Source organism: Thermobia domestica, chromosome 6 (assembly GCF_964235325.1).
Source record: "Thermobia domestica chromosome 6, izTheDome1.hap1.1, whole genome shotgun sequence".
NCBI classification, from domain to species: Eukaryota; Metazoa; Arthropoda; class Insecta; order Zygentoma; family Lepismatidae; genus Thermobia; species Thermobia domestica.
The window spans coordinates 132,004,934-132,017,873 of NC_137459.1; the positions used below are offsets into that span (position 1 = coordinate 132,004,934).

Consider the following 12,940-nt stretch of genomic DNA (forward strand, 5'->3'; position numbering starts at 1 on the left):
ATTTACCTTAGATAAATTCCACCTCACAATTCGTTGCCTTCACGCTCACGATAGGATGGCTTCAGCTGCTATAAATCCTAGCAGCAGTGTTGCAGGGTCAGGGTTTAATGCGGTAGTTACATGTGACATATTAGGTCATGGTGGGGAGGATAAAGCCCTAAGTAATTCAACTTCTAATTCAGGAGATGAAGAAGAACTAAAACCAATAATCACGGAAGCAAACCATGAAATTATAAAGAAGGATGAACTAGATACCGGAATAAATATCTCGGAGGATGAGGAAGAATTGAAAACTAACCACTCATCTGGTCAATGTAGTAGTCCAAAAGCTAGTGATGTATTCGTTACCGCCACAAAGCGTCATATGTCAGATATTGAGCACAACCAGGCCAAGAAGAGGAGAAAACAGTCCAACCCAGTTCGAATCGCTACTCCTGTTTTGGACGAAACAGTGGGGGGAAATGATGTTCCAGAAAGTGAAGACGAAGACAGAATTGGAGAATCACGGACAGAAAATCCACCATTAGCTGACTCTGACTTCCACGAAGAACCAGTAAGTAAGATAACAAGCCTTAATGGAAGAAGTCACACTCCTGAAGACAACCAAAGAAACCAATGTCCCCATTGTACAGAGCCTTTTCAATCCGAAGATGAACTAAAATTTCACATTGAAAATGAACACGTTCAGCGAATTTTACAAGATCAAATTCAGTTGCAAAAGTCTCCACCTGAACTATTTGCAATTAAGAAAGAAGCGCCACTAAACCTTTCCAATACACGTTGTGCAGAATCAGTGTCGCCAATTGACTTTGGAGTCATTGGAGCATGGGCTTCAGACTTACAGTATAAATCCGACTCTCGAAATGAAGAACAGTTTCATGGGACCAAGCCGTCGGCCGCTCTACCTCAAACCTCTCTTGCTATGCCACCATTCCGAGATGGAAAAATGCTTTTACCTGGATTTTTACCATTAGGCCCACCTTTCCTTTTACCTACCATAATTTCTCAGGGTCCTACGACGCCTTTAGCTCATCAACCTCCAACCACTATCGGAAGTGGAACACCTATTCGCATCTTCAATCCCGAGGCATACTGCGAACTTTGTAATAAAGAATTTTGTAATAAGTATTTTCTTAAGACACATAAGGCAAACAAACATGGTATATATGTGGAAAATCCTGGACCGACAATGGCCACAAGTACAGTTACTGGATCACCTTATTCAGGATCCTTTGTTTCCAACCACATTAATTCAACTTCACACAGATCTGTAATTCCTGTCACACAAGCTATAAGCAAGTCTCCAAGTTCTGTTGTGTCGAAACCCGGAGATATATCTAACAACACCAAATCTCCAGGTGGTGCAATTATGAAAGCATTTTGTGACATTTGTCAGAAAAAGTTTTGCAACAAATACTTTGTAAGAAGACATAAGGCCAAAATACATGGTATTATGGAAGATAATACTAGTTTCTGTGGACATTCTTCTGCGAGTGGTTGTAGTACAACTAGTAACTCCAACTCCTGTGGGATTTTGTTTAACAACGATTCGGACGAATTCCGAAGGAGAGAAGGGGAGAATTTGAAGCAGTTGGAAGAATCGGATGTTCCTAATAACCAAGACAGTATTTCAGAAACTGCCAACAATATCGAATCTCATATTACAGAAATTGAAGATGTATCTCAAAGCGAGTCTGACAAAATGAGCGACAATAAATCTATTACGGGACACAATATTCTTCCGGGTGGTAAATGTAATGCGGAAGAAGAAACAAGCGAGGAAGTCCCTTCCAAAAGCATGGGCAACGAAAGCGAACAAATTCAAGATATTGTTAGAACTGCTGAAGTTACTTCAATACCAGGAACGATGTCAACTTCAATTGTGCAATCAGCCACTCAGATAAATCAAATTCCAACATCGATTAACACGTCTAAAGTAACATTTTCTCCTGAACGTCTACGAAGATTAGGTGTTATAAACGCGGATGCATTCTGCGAAATATGTTGCAAAGAATATTGCAACAAATATTTTCTTAGAACGCACAAAATGAAAAGGCATGGAATAGTTAATCCTGATAATAGTACGGATGGTAAACCTTTGGGTAATGCAGGGCCCTGGTGCCAAACACAAACAAGCCCATTAAACCTTATTATGAGCGAACAAGGCACCAACAGTTCAGACTCCACAGAAAAAGGTAATAGTGAAAATCGAGTGGATATGTTTGATGGAGAAGATCCTGAATGTGATCTCTGTGGACGTAAGTTTCAGAGTCTGTACCTCATGCAAATGCATCGCGCTTATATTCATTCCAATTCTAGTGTAGAGAAAGACATCGAAACTCCTCAAGAGAATAGCTCCGGAGCGAAACCTCTGTCATCAGACAATAAATTAAATGATGAACCCGTCAATACAAATGACCCAGGAGGGAGTACTGAGTTATCCAATTGCGAGACCACTGAGGTAAATGGGAATAATAGTAAAGACTTCATCAGCGAAGACTTACAAAAGTTACATACTATGATTCTACAACTAAATGATTTGAACGTCGGAAGGCCATGGATGTGCAATATTTGCCACAAGGAGTTGGGAAACCGGTATTATCTACGAGCACATATGATGACCGAACATGGAATATTATTTGACGAAGAATGTGATATTACGAATGATAAACTGTCACACGGAGAAGAAAATAACTCAGAATCACCGACTTCTGTACCTGATGCGCAAACATATTGTAATATATGCAAAAAGGATTTTGTGGCAAAATATTTTCTGCAAAAGCACATGGTAGACATGCATGGTAATAACACAGTAAATGTAGCTTCCAGTGAACAAGTTAAGGATGAAATTACCATCAAAGAAGAACCAGATCGCTGCAATCCCCCAGAGAAAAGAATATCGTTGGCTCCTGCCAGTAGTTTTTGCGAAATTTGTAACAAAGAATTATGTAATAAGTATTTTATGAAAACCCATATGCAAAGAATGCATGGTATAGAGATTGAGAATGGAGCGCAAATAGGTGGTGTTATTTGTGACATCTGCAACAAAGAACTATGTAGCAAGTATTTCTTGAGAGTACATAAACAAAATACTCATGGGATTGTTGAGGAACCATCATCCACTCCATTCAACAAAGAAGCAGGAAATACAGTCTCACAAACACATGAAAATGATTTGTCTCTAAAACCAGCAGATGCAGGAGATCTGAATAACAGATATTTTACCTATTTTACGGAAGTATGTTCTATTTGTAGCCGTCGCTTTAGAAGTAGTAAGTGGTTGAAAGCACATTTGACAAACGATCACGGCGAAGCTGGGAAAGAAAAATGGAAGGAATTAGAAGCTAAATATCAACTTCAACAAAATCATAACCCAAAACAATCTAAGAATTTGACATTGAATACTCTTCATAACAAAAATTCAATAAATTCTACGTCCATGTATAGCCATATGGTGAATACTCCAACCATGAGAAGTATTGTATCACATCACAAGTCACTTGATGGTTCTGTTGATGGATCCTGCCAACGTCAATTGCCAATGGAATCTACTGAACAACAGTCGAATGAGGTTAGCAATATCTCAGGGAGCCAACACATTTTTGCCGGCCTCTTCGGTTCAGGAGATCCACCAATAAAAAGTTATCACTGTTCTTATTGTTCATTCTCAACCCCAATTCTTGCCTTTTTGTTTGTTCATGAAAGATCTCATACCGGTTTGCCGTCACAAACTCTGCCTGATCCAAGGAAGCCATTCCAGTGTCCAGTATGCCTTCAGAATTTTATTCAGGTGGAAGTGTTCCAGCATCATCTTTTAAGTCATCAGTTTTCAGGATTGCTAAATCCATTTTTCGCCTCTCCTGCACTGTCACCTTACTCTCAAAATGTAGATAGAATCCATATAGCGCTAAAAGGGCGGAGATTGTCACAAGATTATGTTGAAGAAGAGGAAGAAGATTATATCCAGGAAGATCAAAGAGAGAATGAAATATCAGAAGACGATCAACATTCTGTAGCAGAAAACAAGTGTAAATATAGGTGTTCAAAGTGCTTTCAGCGATTCAAAACCAGAGAACTTTGCCTTGCGCATGTACGGGCTAAACATGCCTCACCAAGACCTCCATCAACATCCTCGCCTTCTTCTCCTCTTTCTTCTGTAGAAAATGCAAGTCCTTCCAGAGTGCATATGACACCTCAGACAGTTTATAAATGTCTACGGTGTGATTTCTCCTCCGTTCATCTAGTTATACTTAAAAAGCATATCAGAAAGGACCATAAAAGTGACGTGCCACAAGGAACTCTTTTGGAAGAAGATCCAGAGTCATGGTGGGAAGTTAAGGACGCTGTTAGTGTTGAGGTTAAAAAGAAGTTGCAGGATAGTGTGAAGAAGTCACAAATGCCTGCAACATATGCCGTACCACAGAGTCACCAAACTGCAGATGGTTTTATAATGCAGCCATTTTTAATAGAAGAAACAAATAACATCAGAAACACTAAGCAAAATGATATAATGGTTCCTACAGAAGACCGAAAATTCGTTCCTTCATTGGTTTTCTTGCCCGTGAAGGAGAAGTTATCGGAACCGCGTACTGTATCCTTTACTTTGACGCCAGCCTGAGAACTCATAAGCAAGACTTAAATATATTGTGTTTTCGTATAAAACAAGTTTGCTGTGGAAATAATTTAATAGATTTTTGTTTTACTTACAACGTCTGCGGCGTGAATAACACCTGTGATTTTTTTATTATGTGCTATGCGTTCCTGTGCTTAATGGATTGGCGAGTTTTACATAGTTCCATACTTCAGCACAAGGATTTAAGAAAAGACTGAGTAAAGTTGCACCACAAGTGGTTCCAAGTGTATCAAGGCACGCATTGTTGTAAGAAACATTATGTTTCGGAAGTTCCTATCACCTTGGTACCCTAGGAACCCTGTTATTGTGATGAGTTTGAACACATATGCTTTGCTCAAACTAAAAAGAAAGAAAAAGAATTTTACGGACTGCAAAACATCTGTGTTTGTGAGGTATATTCTTATTTCCTAATATGACTTCCAAGCTGTCCTTAACCAACTCAGGGTTATAAATTCAAGTACAATCAGACAATGTTAGAAATAATCGCTGGTGGCAGTTGTAGTTGTCATTTCACACAAAAGAGTAATTAAATCGTGGTTGTCAGACGATGTTCATATTAGTAGGTGGTGCTACCAGATGAAAGTTACATTTAAAGCAACACGGAATTACGTGCTTAAGAAAAGCAGAGAGGATGTTAGTGAATTCCTGCATGTTCTGGTTTCCGTTGCAGGGTTCTTCGATTGGTAGTGAAACCCTTTTCGTTGCTGTCAGGATATGATTATCTGGCGTAGTGATGTCTTTATGTATCAGAACTATCCTAAAGTCGTTTAAAATGTTATATATATATATATATATTCTAATATCATACCTCATTGTCAATCAAAATGATGGGTTGGTTAAGACAGAGGGTTCTGGTTGTTATGGCCAATGTTGTTTCAGGGGCCTTCCTCTGCTCTTATACCGGCTCGTAACACATTCAGGGATAAAAAATTATATATATATATAAATACATATATATATTATAGGCTTGTAAAAATCTTATATATGTGTATTATGAATATTAGTTAATTTTAATATTTCAATGGGTCTATTTATTAAGAGTAATGCTATTTACGGCAACAAGTACTTTCGTGTGATGTAGAGTAGAATTCTTGTGATGGTCAGACTCGCCTCTATTACACGTTGTGTTAAATAGGCTACATGTTACTTGGTAAAGAATATCTTTGTTAATTTAATATGCACTTTCCTATCACTGGAAATTGGAATTGGTCAGTTAGTTCCTTGATTCGATTTTAAGACACCAGCAATGTTAGATTTTGTGCAACTCTTTCATCTTGTAATCATCTCTTTCTCACATACCATTTTGATACCAGTTTGGAATTCGAAACGTTCATTATTCATAAGAAAACATCTGAAAATGATTCGACAAATTAATTGATTTGTGGTAAACTATCTTACCCAAGCCAAAATGAACAATATTCAGACGAAAAATATGTTCCTATATAAAGAGTACAAATATATTTATAATATATATAAATATACATAAATATGTATGTGTGTATATACTACTACATTGTGTGCCTTCAAAACACACAGCACCCTGATAAATTTTAAAATTGTTGTTGTTAATCCTATGTTTGTGAGATGCTTGTTGTTTAGAATTGTTTGATTATATAATTGGAATATATACGTCGAAGAGGATACATAATTATGACTAATTCCCTTTCAGATTGCTCTGAGCATTCTCATATGCATATATATAATTAATTATTGTTCATAGCTTCAAAATCGACTCGAAATAGTTTAAATTGTGTTACGCGAGAAATTACTCTAAGAAAATACATAGATTCATAAAAAAATGTGCATCTTCTTTGGTATGTTAAACATATATTACGATATATTCAACCTGTTAGCAACTAAATATTTAACTGAGTTTTGTGAACTGTCGTGTTGATTCCTTTGCTATCTTCTTTTAAAACGTGATCATTTTAGGAGTGAAAAAACTAATCTGCGTGTAATGTTACAATTTACCTGATTGCAAGTTCTCAGATATTTTTTTTCTTTAAATACTTTGAAAAAGTTAATGCGAACATAGTCAAAATTATAGTTTTAACATTTACTTTTAACTTACCATTATTATGTAGAAATGTCATTTGTCAAATTGCTGGTCATATTTCAATGAACTTGGTAACGACGTTAATGAAAATTCTGAAATTTTAACGACATAATCAAAATATTAAGTTGAAGTAATAGTTCTAATATAAAGTTAAAGTGCAATGATAAATATTCTATCAAAACGCAACGATTCCCTTAGGGTGCCTTTTAGGGTCTCAATAACAAACCAATCCTTAAGGGACGACAAACCATGGTACTTAAAATTATCGGTAGAATTGACTATGATGAAACCATGTGCAGTTGAACATCTTATTGTATCTGGAAATAAAGTGTTTCAATGTAAATTCATAATGCAAGAACCCAGCTCACTTTTCGGAAACTAGATTACTATCTATTCTGCTATTCTATCTATGTTTCTGCCATTCTATCTTTTCATAGTTGTTTCATGCTATGATAAGGACTTTGTAAATGAAACAGTTAGCTATTTCACAGCATTGGCTCAGAAACGTTATGTTTGCTCTGTCTTCTTGTTTCGCATTGAAATGGCTAAATGAAATTACTGGTGTTCGGTTTAGAAAGTTGAGAAATAAGATTAGCGTAACTGGCAACAATTAATTATTTCTGTGAAACTAAACTACTGTGTTTCTGCCACAAAATTTGTGGATTGCATGATGCCTAGTCCATGTTTCTTGATGTGATTATATATTCAGCACTTGGTAGTAAGGAGCTCCGTACAGACATATTCAAAACACTAACAAAACCTTAGGCAATCTGAAGAATGACAAAGTTAGAATTTCTAAGAAAAATTTAAAATCTTTTTTTCGTATTTTTTCATTATCATACATGTTTATGATATACATTTTTATTTTATATTCACGTGAAACAGTAAAATAAGTAATTTTACTATTTTCTTTCGCTGCCGAAAGTGCTAAACAATACTTACAAATTGCTATGGAAATTAAAATTTGTTTGACAGATTGCTACGCAAAAAAAATATCAAGAAAAACAGCTGATACATGAACACACACACACACACACACACACACACATATATATATATATATATATATATATATATATATATATATATATATATAGGTGTGTGGAAGTAATTGGATTAAGAAATTTTGTTGTGCGTTTGAGAACATGGTAGAAAAACTGCACACGTATTATTCGAAAGTACATATATACATTTTAGTAAAGTTGCATTATGAAAGTGTGCAATGGCCTCTGTTTAAATCCTCAACGCAAGATATTGAAAATGAAGACGACTTGTAGATCCGATGCTGGCTCTATGATGGTCACTTCCTCGACGGCCTTCTTGTCCCCTCGCTTGTTTTGAAGCCACCGCCTGCGTCCCTCGCCTCTCATGGCCACCCCCTCAACTTCCGTCCTCCCTCATAACTTGACTGCCACCACCCTCAATCGATAAGAGCATTTCCCCAGTAGACACTCAGGAGAAGGGGAGCAGGACCGCCATCTTAGAGAATGACAAGGATTTTCAACCAGTTTTAAGTGTAATCTTACCCTGTTTCTTAACGTTTCTTAGGCATTGCGTTTCAATTATTCTTACAATCAGAAAAAATAACAATACTAGATTACTATTAAATACAATGTGACTGTTTCACAAGGACCACTTCTTCAAATTACTAGATCTCTACGTATTTGACAATAGCATCTTTCTCATAACATATAAAATTAGTACGTGAGTTTCTGGACGTTAAGGAAATATTAGTTAATTTCATGTTGCAAGATAAGCATAACAGGAACTCAAGCCGGAAGTCTTCATAATATGAGATTTATTTTCTTAAATAATTTCTTACAATAATTAAAAAAAAAAAAAAACGGGTTAACATCTTAAAATAACGGTCTAAAATTCAACATAATCTCATAAGAGAAATAAGTGAAAATGTTTTGCGTAAAGTGCGAACAAAATTGTAAAATTAATAAATAAATCTGAATGTACAAAATAACTCTGAAATAACTTCATCCGCAGAATTCAAGAGAGAAAAGAACAATTTTCAATTTTGCAATGTATGTATAGCAGTGTCTCTAGAAGTTTTTTTTATTAATATTTTAGTTCCACCTAGAGCCACGGCATAAATGCACAACATGTCGATTTTTAAGCTTAAGTGCTACAAAAGGAGTTCTAACAGTCAAGAAGACATAATAAAAAATGAGACTCATTAAGAATTATGTAAATGAATATTAATTTATCAGAGAAAACTTAAGGGAGGAAAAATGAAACTGAATATGACAAGTTTAAAAAGGTCCAATCTGACGCAAGGTATATCTGATGCTTACTACGTTTGTTTTGGATACGAGATAGGTAAGACCTTACAAGTTATAGGCATACTTAGATATGAAGTACTTGTTCTCCTTGCCTTAAAAGAAACTACAGCTTAGGTCGTAATGGAAGGCAACATATTTCTGTGATGTATAAATTGCTATTTCCTATCCCCCCCCAAAAAAAAACTCACAAACAGGATATTTGAATATGTTTCCTTAACTGAAGGTAAGATATTTCCACGATGAGTTATTAAACCAAACAGATGTGTAGAATGATTACGTATGAAAAATCTCTTTTATGATTTTATTTGATTAATTTGTGCCTATTTTGTGGTCGTATTTATAGTATTTGAGAATCATTTCTCTATTTATATTGTCAGTTCTCATGTAAACTTGTGATTAATGTTTGTTAATGCATGCTTCTTATTTCTTTATTGTATTGCTACTATTGAGTTTATGTAAAAAAAAAATCTTGATTTTTTATTTTATATTTGTTACATAGATAAAATTTTATTTCGTTCTGATTTTGTTTCTATCGAAATATATTTGTGTAGGTGGATGAAGATAGAGCTAATATTCCAAACTCTTTTGTAAACTAAACCAATTTTTCCATATACGTCATGAATTGAAAGTAATTTTTTTGCAACATTAAACATTTTTACTAAGCTTTTTCCTGGAAAAAAGATACTCACATTTGATCTTAAATTACATTCAATGTCCAAATGTTGAAACCAAATTTTCTAGGTTGCAATTTACTTTGATAAATCCTCCATTTTTTTTTTGTTGTGTCAACTCCATGTATTTTAAATTGAAGTTCATAAATTACTAAAGCACAGTTGAATAGCTAGAAAATGTAGATAAATTCCTCTTCTAAAATAAATTTAGTTTGGCAATTTTATGTAAGACATACACACACATTCCATGTTTGCAATACTCTTCTCGTTTTTAAATTAATAATTGGTATAATGCTACTATTATTCTAATATATATACACCTTGTATTTTCATTTACTGCTTTTGTTGTTATAATATTATTTACTAGTAGATTATAGATTACTTTCTGAAAATCTAAGTCAAATCAATTTAGTTTCATCTTTATTGATAATATGTACAAAAAAAAAGTTTCATAACGACATATGAAAAATGAGAAAAATGGCTGTGACTTTACCCTTGAAAGACATTATTCAGCTCCAGGCACAGTATTTTTTTAAGATATTTATACTGTATTGGAATGTAACTATAAACAGTGTTTGCATTCATATGAATTATATTTATGAATATTTTGTTTTATGAATTAAGAATATTTTATGTTCGTATAACACATTCCAGTAGTTGTATATTTTAGATAAATAATCCTTGATTTTTATTTTGTTCATACTATTCTAGTCCCTATTTGAAAATATCTGTCTTTCGTGTATGTTATAAACTGTAATCATCTTTATCCTATATCTCTAAGTATAATAGATGTTATATGCAAGAAAGAAAGACAAATGAAAGACAAATGTTTTTTTTCATACAATTTAATTGGGTTTATTTCTTTTGTATTTTGTTAATGGAACATTAAAGTTCGTTACACTTTAATTTCTGCTTTTGTTTATTATTTACTTTTTATATATTTTCCTTTAGTTATGAAGGCGGAATGTTTATTGTAATTATTATTATTATTATTATTAATATAATTCTCAATTGCATGTCTTAGTTTTAAACTGTAGTGTAATTTCAGAATATAATTACTCAAGAATAGTTCGTTTGATAGAAATTCAGCGGTAAGAGTACAAAAAGAAGTAGGCATACATTGAATTGCAACAAGGATTCAGTGTTACTTTAAAACTTTTATTTTGATTTGTATTTTTGAAATTAATCAGTCCCATTTAAGTCACATTATTGTCCCTGCCGCGGAACACCTATATGCACTTACACAGTCATCATCAGGGCCCGGATGTTGTTGACTTAAAATTTTCTAAAAAGTGACCTATAAAATGACACTAAAATTTCTGTAAAATGACCCTTAAAATCACAAAAATTGACCTTAAAACTTACGTTTTCTTAAACGTTTATTTCGTTAAACATTGACATTTTTTAATAACCATTGGATTTTTAATTAACATTTCTCACTCATACTCAAAAAGTATTGTTTCACTTAGTTGCAGTCCATTGATCATTTATTTCTATTGATCAGTCCATTGTACGGCATTGTAAGTATTGAAAGCGTCAATGCACTCCCGAGTAGAAGCTAGGTAGCACTCTTAAACAATAAAAGTTCGCAAGTGAAGACTACATGAAAATAATATAAACCTCTTTAAAATCCTTGTACGCCTTCTAATCCATTTTTAGTTATTCACGTGATCACATCCTTTGTGGTCAACAACCCAAAACTATCTGTTTGGCCACCTACCAATCCCCACCTTTCGTTAACCAGCTACAGCTTAGTTTTCATTAGCTTGTTAAGAATGCAGTTTTTCCACTCCAATAGTCAGGAAGCAAGAAAAGAGATTATTCAACTTCATCTTTTCCACATTCGTAAACCGTGTTCATTTAAAGATTTCCTTATGTAGAAGAAAAAAGAATAAAAAAAGTGATCTAAAAGCTACCTTAAAATATTAAAAAATGACCTGAAATTTCAAAACGGCAAAAAGTGACCAAAAGTTGACCCGAAAAAACTATATATTTAGAACCTAGAGTTGATGGATAACGTTTTTATTTGAACTTCCTTTGTCCTATGCGTAACAGAAAAAAGTTGACTTGTCAACAAGATCCGGGCCCTGGTCATCATTTTTTGTATATAAGCATTTTATTGCTAAGATGATGGATTTTTTTTTCTTGTACGTACAAGACTCAGCTGGATTTAACTGAAATCTCAGTTTATAGACATATTTCAAACAACATCAGTTTTGGAATAACTTTCCTCTACCTGTTAATATCATAGTGTAGAAAAGGATTTACTATACAAACGTTAGAAATCAAGACTGCTTTTGCAGGCCGAGACCGTTCATACTCGGTCATAAAATTCTCAAGAACTCTGCACGTATAAAATTCACCGAATCATTTCCAAAACTTTTGAACTCTCTTCTTTAATGCCACTGAAACTAAACTTGCTATGTAAATCCGAATTTATCACTAGCTTTAAAAAATATTATCTTGGTTGATTGGTTGACTTCGAGTTTACTGTTCCGTTTAACACCGAGGGTGTATGAGACGTGATCCTACAACTTAACGTGATATCCAAACCACATGAGCTCCCACTGGGAATCAACTTTTCCTCCCCTGTACCAAACGCACATATGCTCATGATATATCCAGAATGAAGTTCAGAACTGATATTGCATTCATACCTTTTCTCTGCTTAATAATTACAAACTTCTTTGTTACACACAATATTATTTGTTGTGTGAAATGTGTACTCCAGTTATATATACTGAATCCGGTGAAGCATTTTAACTAAATTTAATTTTTCAAGAATGTTTTCAAGAACATAAAACTTTTGACCATAACAATACTTTAGTCTAGACCTTGAAGCTGTCTTCTGCGTTATAACGAATTCTCACTGTAGGTTCCTCTTCCATATACGTCTAAACCATTATGATGTTTTACGGATCTCTGTTGGTAGTAAAATTTCCCACATCATATATGCATGCACAACGTCAGATTTCTCGTATAAATATACTAATCTATGCATCAAAGCATTACGAATGTGTGGCGAACATTTGGCTTGGCCCTATGGACGAGTGATTACAATAATTTATCACAAGTCTCATTCCTCTCATATTTTTTTTCTCTCAGCATTTTTGTTCCCTCTTCTATGTCAACTAATTTCTTGCATAAACGCGATTTTCCCTCTTTGAGGGGGTGAAGTTACTATTATCGATAAAAATGCAAGACTAACTTTGTTTCATTCAAATTTGGTCCCAAAATTCCACTAAATTACCAAATTTCCATTTGTGTCTCCTACCCTGGAGGGCCATAG

General features: G+C 34.2%; 1 protein-coding gene and 1 long non-coding RNA gene across 2 annotated transcripts in view; both read left to right on the forward strand.

Annotated features, from left to right (window-relative positions):
• The window catches only part of LOC145688215 (uncharacterized), a 92,963-nt gene that overhangs the window by 56,559 nt on the left and 23,464 nt on the right, over nucleotides 1-12,940 (forward strand). The gene's annotated exons all lie outside the window — the stretch shown is intronic.
• Nucleotides 2-10,540, forward strand: LOC145688212 (uncharacterized). The gene has a single exon (XM_081762112.1). It carries the CDS (start codon nucleotides 56-58, stop codon nucleotides 4,616-4,618), a length of 4,563 nt encoding a protein of 1,520 aa, XP_081618238.1. The 5' UTR covers nucleotides 2-55; the 3' UTR covers nucleotides 4,619-10,540.

Bases quoted from the DNA above. Each gene is read 5' to 3' on its own strand.
- LOC145688212 (XM_081762112.1), top strand. From the start codon at position 56: ATGGCTTCAGCTGCTATAAATCCTAGCAGCAGTGTTGCAGGGTCAGGG.